The sequence below is a fragment of the Corapipo altera genome, unplaced genomic scaffold (assembly GCF_003945725.1).
Source record: "Corapipo altera isolate COAL_440 unplaced genomic scaffold, ASM394572v1 2b, whole genome shotgun sequence".
Lineage (NCBI taxonomy): Eukaryota > Metazoa > Chordata > Aves > Passeriformes > Pipridae > Corapipo > Corapipo altera.
This window is the reverse complement of record NW_020884874.1, coordinates 21089144-21106023: the sequence shown is the minus strand read 5'-3', so window position 1 is coordinate 21106023 and position 16880 is coordinate 21089144. Positions and strand designations below refer to the sequence as shown.

At 39.6% G+C, this 16880-nt stretch overlaps 2 protein-coding genes and 1 long non-coding RNA gene across 5 annotated transcripts in view; 2 read left to right on the top strand and 1 right to left on the bottom strand.

Moving 5' to 3' along the window:
- MAP7 (microtubule associated protein 7) overlaps positions 1–2072 on the top strand; it is a 103509-nt gene extending 101437 nt beyond the window's left edge. Inside the window, 1 exon segment of the mRNA XM_027632730.1 lies at positions 238–2072. Coding sequence (XP_027488531.1) covers positions 238–248 — 11 coding nt within the window. The 3' untranslated portion in view covers positions 249–2072.
- A 1666-nt stretch (positions 2073–3738) lies between these two features.
- LOC113941582 (vacuolar protein 8-like) overlaps positions 3739–16880 on the bottom strand; it is a 33760-nt gene continuing 20618 nt past the window's right edge. For all 3 annotated transcript variants that reach the window (XM_027632749.1, XM_027632739.1, XM_027632746.1), the window contains 7 exons: positions 16800–16845; positions 15504–15637; positions 10906–11034; positions 8756–8870; positions 7726–7860; positions 6410–6535; positions 3739–5648 (listed from right to left, as the gene is read on the bottom strand). In XM_027632749.1, the coding sequence (XP_027488550.1) occupies positions 5527–5648; positions 6410–6535; positions 7726–7860; positions 8756–8870; positions 10906–11034; positions 15504–15637; positions 16800–16845 (807 nt within the window). In that variant the 3' untranslated portion in view covers positions 3739–5526. The remainder of the gene's footprint in view (positions 5649–6409; positions 6536–7725; positions 7861–8755; positions 8871–10905; positions 11035–15503; positions 15638–16799; positions 16846–16880) is intronic.
- Positions 6429–10912, top strand: LOC113941614. Its single transcript, XR_003525720.1, has 4 exons — positions 6429–7366; positions 7663–8008; positions 9406–9579; positions 9713–10912. It is a non-coding gene; the product is annotated as an uncharacterized LOC113941614 (long non-coding RNA).

Sequence of the window (16880 nt, the reverse complement as noted above, 5' to 3'; positions counted from 1 at the left end):
GTTCTTGCACGCATATTAATACTGAGGGATGGTTTGCAGGACACTAGTTTTCTCAATGACATCACAACTTTTCAAGAATGTAAGTAAACAAATACTAATTTAGCAAATTAAATTGGATACTCCTTTATTTTTCTGTGGCCAGAAAATGTAAGGAAAATCATTAATTGCATAAGCACGTAACATTTTGAAGTAAGCATTGCCACTCTGACCTGTCATTTTTGTTACCTTCTGTTGTAGAAGTGATCTGATTGTTTCTTCTGAAGAACCAAAGGTGATATGAGCGTCTCTGCAGTCAGTGGAGTTTCTTCCATGCTATGAAGGAGTGTTTTATTTTTTCTCTCCAGTTTTTTAAAGATTTCTTGAATATCTTTTTTGGAAGGACTTTAGTAAAACCAGCAGAAGAAATGAGGGGAATAGACTTGGATCACCTTTCTAATAGCTTTCATCACTAGAAAAATCATGCTTCACGTGCGTTACTTAATATGGCTATTTCCAACGAGCTTTTTTTTGTTAGTAAATGGATATTTCTGCATTCCTTAAGACACTAGACACTGGAATCTGAAAGTAATGGGCTGATTTGGGTGGTGGGACTGATTCTTTTTTGCTTTTTTAAAAAAGGTGAGTGTTGGTTTAAAAGGTATAATTATAAAATTGGCAAAGAATCTTTTACACTTTGTGGTTCTAATACTTGAAAAATAAATGCCTCGTTGCTCTACAAGTAGAGCTAATGGGGTGTTTTATTTAAACCTGTTGGTTTAAATGTTATTGCAGAGAACTCTAATTATGGGGGCAAACTATAGGCTTCTGTATCAGGTTCTTTTAAATGAAATCCCTACAGGGACATTCTGTAAATTGAGATGTCACTATGATCTTCTTGCATTTTCTCTAAAAACACAAAACAAGACAGGTTTTAAAATGTGAAAATTTGAAAGCGTTATTTTTTCATGGACAAGAGGAAAACCTATTGTTCTTCTAGATTATGTATTTATGAATTTTGCTCAGTACAGAAATAAATCATTTAATTGAATAAATTAGACAAATATGGTAAAAAGATACTGCAAACTTGATTTTTTTTTTTTGGTTACATCCATGTTCACAAACCTATAAAAGATGTGTATGCATATGCACACAAACATGTGCGCACACACACAAGGAAATACCTTATTCTGAGTCCTGTAAGTTGCTGCTGTTCTCAGTGATGGAAGACTTTTCCTTTGCCTTATCAAACTACTGAAGACTGTGTGAAACCTGAAATATTTGATTTTGGATGATACAGGTTTGGGATTTTTTGGTTTTGCTCGTTTCAGAGCAAATGGAAAATGGTCATTGTGCTTTTCATGCAGTGTGTGGTTTTTATAAAGCAGTGCAGTTTGAGTGATAAGAGGAGCAATGCAAGTTGCTTTCTCTTTAGTTTGATGCTGATTTCTACTGTCATTGTTCCATCCCTCACTTTCGGTTGTGTTGTGCAGAACTGTAAAATTTTGCACGTTTTTGTGCTTTCCTAAACAATGCTGTTGCAGGCAGAGCTCACTCTAGGCATTTGAGTTTGAAGCATCAAGGAGGGCTTGAGGCATTGCTCTCTGAAGTCATTGAGAAGATCCTTGGCAAGGGAAATGGAGGTTCATGGGGTTTCAGCTCATGCTAAGAGAGAATGTATCATTAAGATTCCTGTGCTTGCCTTTAGTGAGCACTGAGCGAGGCCTCTAGGAAGCTGTGCAGAAAGTCTATGCTAGCAGAAGAAATCCTCTGAGACAAAAGCTGAAGAATTTTTGAAGAAAATTCTGCTGCTGCCAAGTGTTCATCTTATAGAGGAGATGGGATAAAAGCAATGGAAATAAAATGAAAGAGACTTCATCTGCCAGAATCTATATGGAAGGGAAAAAAACAGCCATTCAGTCAGAATGCTTTCAATAGTAACTTGTGACACAGTAAAATGAATTGGGTTCCTTTCTTGCTTTCTTTAGTTTTCCATGTACATAGCCACAATATTTTGAAGTGTCCAAAATATGTAGTTTTTCTTTAAAACTATATATAGCATGTAAGTACCAAATAAAACTTGTTTGAAATATTTATTTCTACTTATATTTTCATTTTCTTGCATAGCTGAAGCAGGAATCAATCTCTGGTGGAAAACTCTTCTCGCTACTCCTGGTCTGCTTAGAATTTGCTTCAGGTTTCATCTAATTTTTTAAATAGAAAATCAGTACAAAGTCACTTGCAGCTACAAACAGAACGAAAAATAGCCAGTAAGATTTGGCTTCAGTTTTAAGTCTGGGGATTCATTTAGGCTCAGGTTTAAATTATGTTGATCTTGAGCTATTTCGGCTTGGGTCTATATTTTGCTGATCTGTTTTTTGTGAGGCTTCAGAACACTTGCTTCACTGTTTGCAGCACAGATTAAGGCCCTGCTTCATTTCTCATCTGTACTTTGCTTTTTTTGATTTGATTTTTTTTTAACAATTTATCACTACATTCAGTCCAGGTTTGCTTCAAATGAGAGAGAGAATTTCCTCTGTTTCAAGGGCCTAACAACAAAACAAAGACTGAGAAATTGCTAGTAGAATTAGGTGTATCAGTTTAAAAAAAAAAAGATTGAATATTGAATTTTTAAGTCTTTTGGTTAATTCTTTCTTTTAATGAAGGGGAAAATAGTTTCTCTTCTGTTGAGTGTTGTTCTTGACAATAAAATATAGTATCGAGTGAAGGCCAGCTCCTTTCCCTTCTATTGCCACTGATTTTGTTGTCTGTACTATCAGAGGCAAAACTGAACTACTCAGTGAGGTAGAACTAGCAACTGTAGAAGTTGCAGACAGCTATACTGAAGGTACAGAGTAGTAACCTTTCACAGCAGTGAGCTTTGTGCTTTGGAAAGACTTAGCTCCTTGCTCACATCTTAACAGCACAACATAAATGAGTGTAGTTCAGTACATCACAACTGGTGGGTTGTTCACGATTAGCTTTGCTTGTTTCACATCTTTTATCTCCTCATTCCTGATGAAGAATGCTTTGTTATTTTTTTTCTTGCTAAGACTTTGAAATAATGTTTGTGATTAAATACCCAAGAATACAGATACAGGACAGATTCTGATATAATTACTTAATATTGCACTGATTTTCTTTTTGGAAACTCATCTAAAGTCACCCACAGAGGTGGTCTAAGTTTTGAGATTTTGGGATTTTGTTTCTAGCTGTGTCATTCAGTTAGTCCTCTGTTTCAGTGAGTCTACCTGGCCAAAGTAGAGCACATGGTTTTTCATATGAGATTTCAAAACAAAATTTCTGTCACACGTGAATATTGAAAATGCTACATTGCTTTATCTGAGGTTTCTGTCTGCCCTGTACTTTACCAGGCCCTCTTACTGCACTGCAGAGAGGATTTTGAGTGTGGAGTTTGTTTGGTTTGGGTTTAGGTGGGTTTGTTTGTTTGTTTTATTTTCCAATGAGTACTGTTGGAAAAAACTTGCAGATATTAAAAGGTATCATTATAGAAAATGTTTCCCCAAAGCACCAAAATTAAGCTTAGAGATTTGGGCCACATTAAAATGCAACATTGAGCTCTTAATTGACAAAATGATTTTTTAAACTGGTTTTTTTACTCTCACTTTTATTCCGTGTTTGTAGCCAATAGCAGCTCTAAAGCTCTACATGCACATAAGAGTTATAGCATGATCAGTAGTACCTCAAAAGACAGTGTGCTGCTTTTGGCTGGGGTAGAGTTAGTTTTCTTCATAGTAGCTAGAGGGGGGCTGTGTTTTGGATTTGTGCTGAACATAGTGTTGATAACAATGTGTTTTAGTTACTGCTGAGCAGCACTTGCACAGAGTCAGCCTCTCACACCACCCCACCAGCAAGGAGGCTTAGGGTGCACAAAAAGTTGGGAGCGGGCACAGCTGGGTCAGCTGACCCCAGCTGACCAAAGGGACATTCCAAACCATACATTGTCATGCTGAGCATATAAAGGTAGGGGAAGGAGGAGGAAAGGGAAGGTATTCGGAGTTATGGTGTGTGTCTTCCCAAGTGACCATTACAGATGAGGGAGCTCAGCTTTCCTGGAGATGGCTGAACACCTGCCTGGCCCATGGGAAGTGGACACACAAGCAGAGCTTTGCTTGTGTGCATGGCTTTTGCTTTCCCTGTCGAACTGTCTTTATGTCAACCCACAAGTCTTCTCACTTTTAGGGGGAGTGAACAAGTGGCTGCGTGGGGCTGAGCTGCCAGCTGGGGTTACACCACGACGGTCAGGAAACTTCTGAAGTGTTTTCACAAGAAACTGCTATCTAGCAGCAGATGCTTGCTATAAGAGTGGTTCCAGAATTTCAGTATTCCAGCTAGTTCAACGTGAAGCTTCAGGAGGATTTTTGTATTCAAAAACTAGTGTATTGATCAAAGATGGAATTGGATTACTAATAGATTATTATTTTTGTTGTTATTATTTTTATGATTATTAGATTACTATTCTCTCACAAATTAAAACCTATATTAAAAAAACAGTGCCCCATAATTTCAAAGCTCTGTGCTACATTTTTTTTCCTGAAAAATACTGTTTTGATTGGCTAAGAAGTTTGTGAGAGAGCCTCTTCTCTGGAGGAGAAGGAAGGGGAGGTTGTCCCATATTCTCTATACATGTAAGAAAATTAGTTGAATTTAAACATATTACTAGGTTTTTTGTTCTTTAACTCCTTTTAAAATGAAGTATCAGCATCCAAGTACAAGAACAATTCCTAATTTTACCAAATATTTTTACTTTTTCCCTGTTGCAAGTACCTTTGAAATAATTTAACATTTGCAGAACACAGATTTCTGTATTCAAACACATGTCACCCAAATAATTCATAGTTGCTACTTTATTGTATACATGCTCTGTGCAACATTTTACTTGCCTTAAATGTGCCTTTGCTCCTCTGCTGGAGAGTAATGTCTATAATGTGGACAAGGATCAGCCGGAAGGCTTGCCCCATTCTTGCCTCTTACAAATTTCTTGCGATTTCTGAACTGTCCCTCATCACTTACTTTCTGTAGTAACCTGTTAGTAGTTTTCTACTTTTATACTGTGGGTTAATTCAGTTATTTTTCAAAGACCCTGTAGTGTGCTCTGAAATAAGGGGCATGGAACAGAAACAAAATAAAGATGAATGCAGAGTAACCCGCATACTTGAGATGCCTCTTCAGTGGCATTGGCCTGTTATATGAAGAAAACCTCATGAATACAGTGCTTTTTTTTTGAAGGGGGGTGGTGGTGAGGAAACCAAAAACAAACCATGGATGTTTAACCAAGCATAACAGGTGTTTTTCACACCCCATTTGGAAAGGACCATAGTCTTGTCCTCAAGCACACTTAAGCAGCCAACCAAAATGTTCAAGGAATTGGTTTTTGACGTACTCCAGTTCTTGTTATCAGAACCTCTCTTCTGTATGATGAAACTGCAAGTAGCAGGAAAACTTTTAACTACAGGAATCAATGAAAAGAGTTGTTTTCCCTGAAAGTTCAGACTCTTGGATGTGATAAGTTTTCATAAGCCATTTGGCTTAACTGTCTTCATGGCAAATAGCTGCCTTAAGGAGCTCTTGAGTTTCTTCTGTTTGTTGACGGACTTGCTCAAGGAGTTTGGCCATTTGGCTTTTTCTGAATGCTAATGAAAATTCTGGATCTGTAAAGGAATAACAGAGAAGGCAGAACAATATTCTTCTACCACAGAAGGCAGATACAAATTCAATTTTCATCCTTACAACTATTCAAGATTGCTGCTAAGTTCTCCTGATCCAGATGTCTAAATCTCAGTTGCCAAAAGCAGCTTTATGCAGCAGCTGCATATCAAGTCATAGCAAGGTCTTGACTCTGGCTCTACATGTGTAAAGATATATGCTATATATTATATATATATTTATTACCACATTAAAAGTCTCATAAGTACTCAACTTTTACCCCCCAAAAAAAGACTAACTAAACCCAGAAAAATATTAAGGAATAGACTTTAGAGTATGAAAAAGATGTGAGACTTCCCACTTTAATATCAGCTAATCATGCAGTTTGCTTATTTGCTCGCTTTATCAAAATAAACTGCTTTCAGATTTAAAGAATTTTTAGGTTGCATCTGTTGCCAAACATATTGGATAAAAGCATCTGTACCTGAAGTCCTATTTCCCTGCTGATCACAAAGGCTTTAGTTTTAAAGTGCACAAATGAACAAACAAACCCTTCCCACTTTATCATAAGATACTCTTAGTTACTTTAGAACAGGTGTGGTAACAGCTACCCGGCATTGTCAGTGGTTGGACTCCATGATCTTAGAGGTCTTTTCCAAGCTTAATGATTTTGATTTCTGTTCCAAAGCAGTGCCTGCTTGCCACTGATAGGTGCAGGCAGGCTCTGAGAGCACCCTGGGGGCTCAGCCTAGCAGGAAGGACTTACCTTTCTGTAGTCTGCAGAATGTGGAGATGCCCAGCTGCTGAAACCGGATCTCTCGGTGGGTAAGAAAATTCTTGAGGTATGCTTGAATCTCTCCGATGTGATGCTTCCATAAAAGCATCATTTTTTCTGCATAAATGGGAGAACCACTGGAGATCAATACAAACCTTTAAAACACTTTGAAAACTGATTTTTGTAACATTTGTAAGATCATTAATGACTTATCTACCTTCAGCTACAACCAGCATTACTGCAAAGACTGGCAACTTCCCTGTACTACAGCTTCTGACAATATCGCTGATACTTCAGGTAAACAAAATGCTAAATGGGCTGCTGTGCTAGGAATCTAGTCCTTGTGCAAGGTGCCTGCTGATTTATGGACTGATCAGCCTGTCATACTAACTTGAAGTGATTATGCTGTTGGACTCTGTTCACTGCCTGAGAGTCTGCTCTGTTGCAAACCCTCAGTGGTAGAAATGAAACAGATTTGCATTTTCCCTTACTGGAGACTCATTATGGATTTCAGTTTTTGCACATCTAAGGTCTAAAATGCAACCATGCCTTTCTAGAGAACATGACAAGAATTATCTGAATACCTTTTTCTTGCAAGTCTAAAGGCTCTCAGCTGCATGGCACATGTATATTAAGCATAAAGCTATTTGTTTGCTACAGGTAATGCTCTTTTTATTCTCTTTCACTGAAACTGAAAAAAATTTTGACTCCATTCTTAAAAGCCACTTCACTGCTCCTGCTAACCTAGTCTGGAATTACAACAGCAGGATTTGGTTCGGTAAAAGCTTTCCTTTTGCTAGTCAGACAGCAGAGTTTATCTAGAATTTTGGAATGTAACCTCTGCTTCTATCTATGGGGAATGCCATCACATTGTATACACTGAGAAGGAAGGTCAATCAGAAAGATGTAGCAATGACTTGTCTGAAACATGTTCTCATCTTTCCCATGGTAAGGAATATCTTAACTGTCTCCAACCTTCCTACTTAAGTTGTTTTTAAGGACCTCAGAACTGGCTACAGACTAGCCCTGCAGAATGGCAGTGCTTGAAGAAGGCAATGAAAATGTGATTCAGACCTTTGTGGTCCACTTTCATCCCTGGGCTTTCTCATGCATTCAAGCACTATTCTATTTCAAGGGTAACAGTAGGCACTTTTATGCTAATACATTTGTAGAGACCAGATGGAGGATGCTATAGGAACATTAAAGGTTGTTGGGTGCCTGACAGTTATCTCCTTTTGGAAAAGGCTAATTTCACTCCAGACAGCCGTAAGACTCCTTCAAAGCAGAGTTAATCGTGTGACAGTTACCGTGACCTATCATGTGCTGGATGATGGAGGCAGCTTGAAAGGATGACTCAGTGTGTTCCAGTTGGCCAGCCAGTCTCACCAAGCACTTTGTCAAATGTTCATCCATCCATTGGACCATGTGTAGTGTGGCTCCTTCTAGAAGACAGAAAGATAAGAGAGTAGTCTGTAAACAGAAAGTCCATTGTTGAAGAAATGAAGTAGAGAGTTCTGCCAGAAACCATACAGCCTAAATAGGGAATTCTTCATGCAGCTAGAGAAGCGAAATAAGTGCTGAGCTTGGTTAGTATGTTTAGGTTGTAAAAAAGGGTCATGGCCTGAGGTTATGCTCTCAGTAAGATAGGGCCATGGGTTTAATTCATATTTTATTGGTTTTGTGTTCTGAAACAATGAACCACTTTATGTATGATCCACTAGTAGGTTCAGTCTATCTAGCAGCTGCTGGGCACCTCTTGCAAAATTGAGTGTTACATGTTGCCAGTTACATGGCCCTTACACCAGATACAAGAGATGACTTGTTTGACAGACAATATTCAGTGCCAGGGCATGTTGGGAAAATTTACACTGATCCTTTCTGCCATGAGGAGTGCTGTACCTTTCACAACTGTTAATTTGGGATCTTTTATAAAACCCATGTGCAAAAAATTTCAAGAGAAAATGCTACTTTGTATTTTAGTCTTTTCCCCTTTTTATATTAGTTTTTGCTATTGTAAAATTATCTCACCCTGAGAAACTTGGAAATGTTACAAATAGAAGTAGACAGGCCATGTACAGCAGCAAAGTTCAGCACAAAAAAATCTGAGTAAAAAATTTTAAGCAGTTAAGTGAAAGAAAGTGCAGAGAGTGGAGCCCATATGTCCTGCCAGTGAATTGGATCTTGCTCTTGAAGCTCGTGGCAAAACTCACAATGAATTTAAAGGGAAAGACCTGGGCTGTATGTCCATGTCCACCTGTGCTTCATCTCCTATTGGAATTAATAAAGGACATGTACGCTTCTCGGATTGAGCTGTTTATGGAGGGGTTGCTTCCCTACCTTGCTTTGCAAGTTCAGCCAGGCAAGATGTCACGTAACGAAGGGAGTCCTCTTGAGTGTCGATAGAAAGCATGGTCTGGAGGAGACCTTCAATACACCGGCTCTCCATGATTCTCTGCAACAAGTGAAGGGGATTGATGTTTAGCATTTTCCTTATGGTTTAGTGGATTCTGAGGACTTCAGAAGTACTGTAACAATACCGAGGGCTAAACCATCAATAATGGAAATGTCTTCTCCCAGATCTACCACAACCAGGTGACAGTGCCTCGAATTGTTCAGAGATCATCCTATTTTGGGCCTTTCTCAGGGCTTGCTCTGTCTGTGGGACGTTCTGATGATCACCAATCATTCTGAGCTCAAAGAATTTACTGACCTATTGCTGTTTTACCTCACTGTATGTTAGTACTGAGCTGTCGTTGGCTTAAGTCTTGCTGCAGAGGTGAATAAGCTGAGTGCTCCAAGGCAAAGCATTGGGAAATGTGGAAGGTTTTTAGTTTTCCTTATTTGTCTTCAGGTCTTTGAAAACTATCTGGTGTTGAAATGCTCTGATCTGCAGAAATATGGGATGACCTCTCACTAGAAATGGTGAATTCTATTTCTGCAGAGAAATGTTACAAATTAGATGTTTTTGTGTATCCATTATCTTTTAGGCTGAATCTGCTATGCCAAAAGTGGTGTTGGACAGCATGTCTCTGTACTGGGATATATGTTTTATAGACCGAGTTGAAAACAGGAGACTTAGCCTATGCTGACCTGGATTAAAAGCACATGAGACTGAAAAATGAGTTCTGAATGAGTCACCTCACTGTGACTGGAAGTGACTGGTTAGTAATGAATTTGAATCACGAAGTCATCTTTACTGGGAGATCCTAATAATGGAAGCTGATCATAGCTCTTTAAGTGAGCTCAGGTGTCTATCAACAAAAGAGAATATCTTTTTTTTTTTTTATGTTGCAGTTTTTAACTTGCTGCTTAGAGGTTGAAGATGGATCCAACACTGCTGCCTTTCAAGCTCCCACGCTCTGTGTCCTGCTGGCATAAAAACAACACCGGTTTTTATCTCTTGTGCCAAGGACTCTTCTGTGTTTTAGAAAGTGTTCCTAAGAATTGACCCTGGAAACCTGGCACTCCCAGTTATGTCTGTGTATTCACTTATGCAGTGAGAGCTAGGTAGTCTATACATTATAAAGCTTTATGAAGGTGAACCAGCTCCTGGCTGATAACAAAGTCACAAAATCTAAGTACTTTAAAAAAATGACCATATTTGTCAAACTTTGAAAGGATGGTCCATTTTTACTCTTACTGTGAGCCTTGAGTTTGAGGGCATCTAGTTCCTTGAAAAACTTGATTTCTCAACTATTAGAAATTTATATAATTCTTATCTTAGTACCAGTGAAAAAATACCATACTTTTCCTTCTGGCTAGTTTTAATGTCTGGAACTAGTGGCAACTGGATCATGATAAAAGAGGAAAAGAAAGAACTGAGTTTTGAAAAGTGTGTACCAGGAAGTGGGACAAAGCAGAAATGAGGATTTAGGTGATTGTTCCCCCCCCCCCCCCAGTATTGATTGTTACTAATGGTACTATTTGATCAAGGTACTCTTAAAGGCAAGGAAAAAGGAAGTGCATCTGTGCATATGGATTTCAAAGCAAACTCAGCAACAGAGATCTTTATAACATTTTGGCACAACTGGTATCTTGCCAAACAGGTAAAATATACATCAATAGGTCAGGTTATATTTGACAATAAAGGGCAGCTGAAGCATGAGAGCTAGGAAATAAAGATGCAGCTTATAACAGACCTCAGATTTTCCTAGATGGTTCCTTTAATTAGCATGAAATGTCTTTGGTAGAGGAATGTTTTATACCTATGATGCAGTCATTTCAATTAGGTAACCACATCACTGATAGAAAAGATTAAATATTCCTTATTTTCATTAGCATTATTGTATTGGGAAAATATGAATAAACCCTCCTTTCATTATGGCACATCAGGTCCTTTTATTCATACCTAGAATTTTGTGTAGAATATCCTTGGCATATATTTAATTATCCACAGAAATTTTAATTTTTTTTTTTAATGCTGATTTGATATAAACATAATGGCAACCTCCTGGGGTATAGCTCAGTGAAAAATATTGGGTACCTACCTGTCTGTTTTTGGAAAGGCTCAGGTTTTTGATGATACAAGCAGTATGTCCAACAATCACAGGGTCTGTTTTATGCACCAGCAGTAACATCCCCAGGCTCTGCAGTAGCTCAGCACATGCCAGAGTGTCCTGAGAAGAGTAACCGGTATCTCAGTTACATGCAATATGGACAACATATCGCAGCTTTACACAGCTATAGACAGGTCGATCTCAGCTCTGAAAGAAGAGCTCATTTAAACCAATGATGTGGCTAGGTCCAGTGCTTTTTCCCTCAGATATGGTCTACTGACTGGCACTGATGTACAGAGCACTTGCTGCGGAATGCTGGAGTCTTTAAGGTCCTGTAGTTTATTTTTGTTTGCACATCAATTCCTTCCCAGAAGTTGTTCACAGTCAGGGGAAGGGACATCTGATCCTGACTGGAAGGAGAAGTAGTCAGAGTATATGTGAAAGGCAGAAGTGCATGGTGAATTAGCTGCAGCAGTGTGTCCTTGAGTACCTCAGCAATTTACCTTGCCTACAATAACGGGCTGTGTTTTTAGGCCAGTTTGTAATGAGGCACCACTTTAGTAACATGTTCTGAACAACATCTGAGTTTAAACATATATTTCTCTGCTGTCTGATGGATATTTTAGAAGGACTTCACTAAGTATCTCTCTCTGAATGTAGTCTTCTTCCAATTACCACTAATATTAATTGAATCATAGAATGGTTTGGGAGATCACCTAGTTCAAACCACCCTCCTGTGAGCAAGGACACCTTCCACTAGACCAGGCTGGTCACAGCCCCATCGAACCTGACCTTAAACACTTCCAGGGATGGGGTATCCACAACTTCACTGGGCAACCTGTTCCAATGCCTCACCACCCTCACAGTAAATAACTGTTTCTCCTAATATCAAATCTAAATCTACCGTCTTTCAGTTTGAAGCTGTTACCCTTTGTCCCATAGTATCAGATCTGAGTTTGGATTACTGCCCAGGTAGTTGCCTCAATAACAGTATGGATTAAGAGGGCACTGCTGTTTGTAAGAGAAACCTGACCTCAGCCAGCTTTGGATGAGGTCTGCAGTTAAAAGCAAAAGATTTCCTCGTGGGCGTGTTTTTTTCTTTCAGTCTCCTTTCCTTAGGAATTTGAGTTCTTCATGCAGTTCTTCTGTTTGTTTGCAATGAATTATATCATTTGTACTACTTAGAAACTGAGGCACATTAGCAGGGGAGTTCAATATAAAACAAATCATTGGTCCTGTATGTAGTTGCGAAAAATTCCATAATTCTGAAACCTGTGAAATGTCAGGATTGCTAAAGTAGCGTTGAAAGACAGATGTCTTTAAAAGTTAGTTTAACTTGCATCTTTCTTTTACTTAGGTTAAATTGCAAAAGTGTATCTTATTTTCTTTTAATATCAACTGACATCTTCATTTAACATTCATTTTAAGCACTGTCACAACTAGCTATCCTAAAATAAAACATGAAAATAAGTGGAAAGGGCAGTGCTATGTCTAAACTCAGGGCATTTAAGGAATCCTATATGCCGACATGACTAAATTTTCTTTTATCTTATTTTTCCTTCTCTTCAAAGGCAGAAATAATATTAATTTAGATAATCCAATTAAATTACCATTGATGACTGTTTTCTGTGCTTTTGGACCTGGTGTCCTCTTTTATATGTCATCCCATCAACTAAGATACTTGTATTTGATTTGCTACGGCCTGAGAGGAGGAAATTTTCTATGGACTATAAATAAACTTTCTAATTTAAAAATATTTCCCTGCCAGATTCTTTTGTTTATTTAGCAAGTGTCAGTACTTTGAATTTTGCTGAACCCCTTTCTTTGGCTGGAATATGGTTGGGATCCAGATTTTGTTTTCTGGCTCAATCCTGCACAGTGCAAGAGAATCATGAGAAAACTGTGAGTAAAAATAGATTGAGTGGTTCAGATGGATATTGATGTCATTTCCCCCAATTTTAGAATATTTTTTTTAAAAGGCAAGGAAAAGCATTCTAGCAGCAAGTGTGCTTACAATTGCAATGCTGCACTTGTACTCCTTACACAGAGATTTCTTGACAAGATAAATATTGCCCCTGTTTACCAGTTAGCAAGAAGGGAAGGCAAAGTTATTTTGTACCTGGAATGGAGAGTCAGTGGCACCATCTGCAGTAGACAGACCTCTGCCAGCCTGACTTCCAGGTCTTTGCTTAAAGGAATTTGAATCAAAAGACTGTTTTCTCACAAAGGTTGATTCTTTAGTGTTTCAGGGTTGGGCTGTCCTTGGGAGAACTGAATAAAATTCCCCCTGCAAGAGGGAAGTTTTCCAGCTCTTGCTGGGAATCCCTGTCAACAGCCTGGTCAGGGGATTGGAAAAAAGGGGCTGAAGCAGAGAGAGGAGCTCCTGTGAAACATTCCTGGGTGTTTGCTTCATGGTAACGAAGGGGCAGATGGATTCTGCCCCATTGTATCCTGGGTAGTATTTGTAATAATTCAAGCATCACTTGACTTGGTTGTGAAGGTTAGCTTTGTTCAGTGGTTTGTTTTCTAACAGTTGTTCCCATGGAGAAGTCCCTCTTTCACTCACAGTGAATTCAGCCTGAGTTAGAGAAAGAAACTTTGAAAAGACTTGAAAAACAGGCCCAAAAAGGCATGGATGTGGGGAGCCAGGATATGAGTAAGGATAGGTCAACCTCTTCTCAGAGTGCCCTGAGCTCACTTGCACAAAGCAGCAACATTCAATAGTCAGGGACAGCCGTGTTTGCTTGCTAAAACAAATTTTGAGATGTAGGTATTTCTCACTGGAGAATAAAGCCTCAAGGGTGATGCTTTGCTTTCCAGTCTCCTGCTGCTGATCCTTTTTCCCCAAGAAGGGTGGTCTGTTTCACTGCTGGTGTAACAAGGCTGAGCTCCCAGTGCCTTTGCTCCCACTGACGCTGCACCATGGCTCTTTGTAGCCAGGGGTTTGAAGCACTTGTAAAGACAACTTTCAGGATCAGGGAGGAAAGGATTTGCAGGTGCTCTTTGCTGGGAGAACAAAAAGTGTAAATGGTCTTTGGGGACAAGAAAAGCAAAAGTGAGGAAGTGGTCACAGCACTAAGCCTACCAGAGTTCAAGAAGCATTTGGGTGATAGTCTCATGGTGTGACTTGTGGATGATCCTTTGCAGGGCTGAGTAGGACTCGATGATCCTTTTGGGTCCCTTCCAACTGAGCATATTCTGTGATTCTGTGAGGACAATGTTCCAGCATAATGCCTCATACTGAGTAATGTTTTTACTGTGCAAATAGCCTCCAATTAATTTAATGTATTACAGTAGTAAGCTTGTTGAGGGCAAATTGTGTTTTGATTGTATGAGGCAGTTAGACAAGCAATGAGGATGTTTGGTGCTCATGCAGCCGGCACAAAACCTGTGAAGCCACTGTGCCTTTGAATAGCTCTAGTTGCTACTTCCCAGGCATTGAATTTACCCATTTTTTTAATCATGTCCCAGAGTTAGACGGGGTGCAATTTGGTTTGCACTGTGCTGTGTACATGAAACTGAGCTGCATGGCACCAAGCTTCCAATTCCCAGAAAAAAAATTCCAATCAGGCTGAGTGGAATTTAATCCACAAGAAGCACCTAAGGCCACCTATGGTTACTCAGACTGTCATTACTGTTTAAAGCAGGAAAGATTCTCACTTTTTTTTTTTGCTTTATGCACCCAACCTCTGACTATCTTGAAATGTTTTTGTTAGCTTAAAACACCTATCAAAAACTTTTTACATCCATGTTCCTAAGGATGTCTTTAATTACTGTAAAGAGAAAGCAGACTTAAAAATAATAATAATTTGTCAATATTTGCTGTAGTTTATTTCTAGTCAGACTTCTTCCTGTATTTGCACTGTTAATGGTGGTGTTTACCCTGATCATGGGCAAAAGAACCATTCTGTAACTAAGGACATGAGGATATACAGTCCTAGTAAAAGTCCTAATGAATTAGCTAAAGATAGACAGGATTTCAAATTCTATTAGTCCCTCTTGTTGTTTTGATCCTAATTCAAAAAGTGTACTTATGAATAAAACTGTCCATTTAGAGAGGTAATGCATATTTGCCCTTTATTTTGCACTGATGCACTTTAAATGAGTGCTCTAAATTAGTTTCTCTGCTTTTCAGTCTATGGGGAAGTTCTGTAGCCAAGAAATAGCTTTCTTGGTTGCCCCTGTGGTGACAGTCTCTCACAGTGCTATGCATGTGTCCTCCCCCTTGTACACCCATGTGGCGACCTGTGATCTGGGGACTGAGGGGACAATAGGGAGTAGCAGGGAGCACAAAGCAGTAGCCACATATCCAAGGAATCTGACACCCATCTCTCCCTCTACTCTTTCACTGGTCTCTTCTTTGGATCCCACTCACCACAACAGATGGTTCCTTGGGTAGTTAGTGGCAGTGCAAATGCAGTAAACAAAGCCTTGTTATTTTTGGGTGGGAAAGAGAAGGGTTGGGAAGTCTCCCAGAGCCTATTAGTCATTCTCAAAATCCATTTCACATGCAGTTTTGCCATAACAGAGTGTTACCCCAGGCAAGAACTACTCTTTCCCTTCTATTCTTGGGAAATGACCTCCCCTACCTGGTTGTGCAGGTGCTGGGACAGTATCCAGAGCAGAGCGATGGAGGCACGACGCACGTCCTCGCTGCCAGATGCCAGGAGAGAGCACAGCTTGGACAGGACATTCTCAGCAACCATCTCGGCCTGGATGTCCGCTGGTTTGGGAAAATGACTGAGTCAGGGAGGTTCAGAGTACTGCAAGGAGGCATTCAGGCTCTGACTCAAACAGTTGACTGTGCCTCAGTGATCAAATTAGAGGGCATCTCCCCATCTCCACAAGATGGGACAACGCTAGATGTTCGGTTAAAAAAATAAACCCTCATTCATTCTGGCTCCTTTTGTTGAGGGATTAATATAAGCTTGATGGCAGAATGTAGGTTTGGATACCCTCAGTCTGTATCTGAATGTCAAAAAGAAGAATGAGGGGAATTTTCTGAGTCCATCATTGGCATAAGGCCGGGTAAGAAGGTGGCAGCTTCTGTTGTACAGACAGAAAGACCTCCCCAAGCACCATCTATCAAGCAGAGTTATGGTTGCCAGGGGAGAGATCAGCCATCCCACTGAATTGTTATACCTCACTTGTCTCTGCAACCTCAGCAAGTGCTTTTGGGCACTAAAAGGCACTGTCAGAGCAGCTAGCAGATGGCGAGGCAGATCTAAATGGTCAAGCAGACCAGGGGGCTTCAAACGCACCAAGGAGCAGCGCAGCAGTTCTTTCACTCTCAGCTCCATTATAATTGTGATTGCTTGAAAATTAAGCACCTCTGCATTTTCTAGATGAACAACTCTACCCTGGACTGTGGGGCTTTAGCACTGAGCGTGCCAGTCCTGCACTTTCATCTCCTAAGTATGTCATAGAAACGAAACCCGGACATTTAATAGGATAGGTTTTTTTAAGCTGATGACAAATGCTTGGGAGAAAATTATCTTTAATGATAGACAGAATCATGCCTTGGGAGAAGACAGGTCCCCTCAAGCAGCAATTTCGGGAGACATTCTCTCTCCTAATCGGGTTTAATGCTTAGGAAACATGGAAGGGAGAAAACTTAGCAACTTACTAGGGCTCTGTGCATAAGAAGACCTCTTCTGCCTTTCTCACTTTGTCCAGATATTTCCCCTTGCTACCTGGGAGCTCTGAGGCAGATTTAGTTAGGATATGCACTGCACCCCCCTCTTCCCTTAACATCCAGTTAAAATGTAGAAAAGAGGGTATCTCTTTGCTTTCAATATGAAAAGTTCCCAGCCCACTGTGCTTACTCTGAAAGGCAGAGAAAGAAAGAAATAGTGTGGTTTGTTTATCTCCAAGATATTGCTTACCACTGATAGCCAAATTTCTTAGGCAAACACATGCCTGGCTTGAAACCTGCTTGTGCCAGAGGAAAAAAAAAAAAAAAGGGA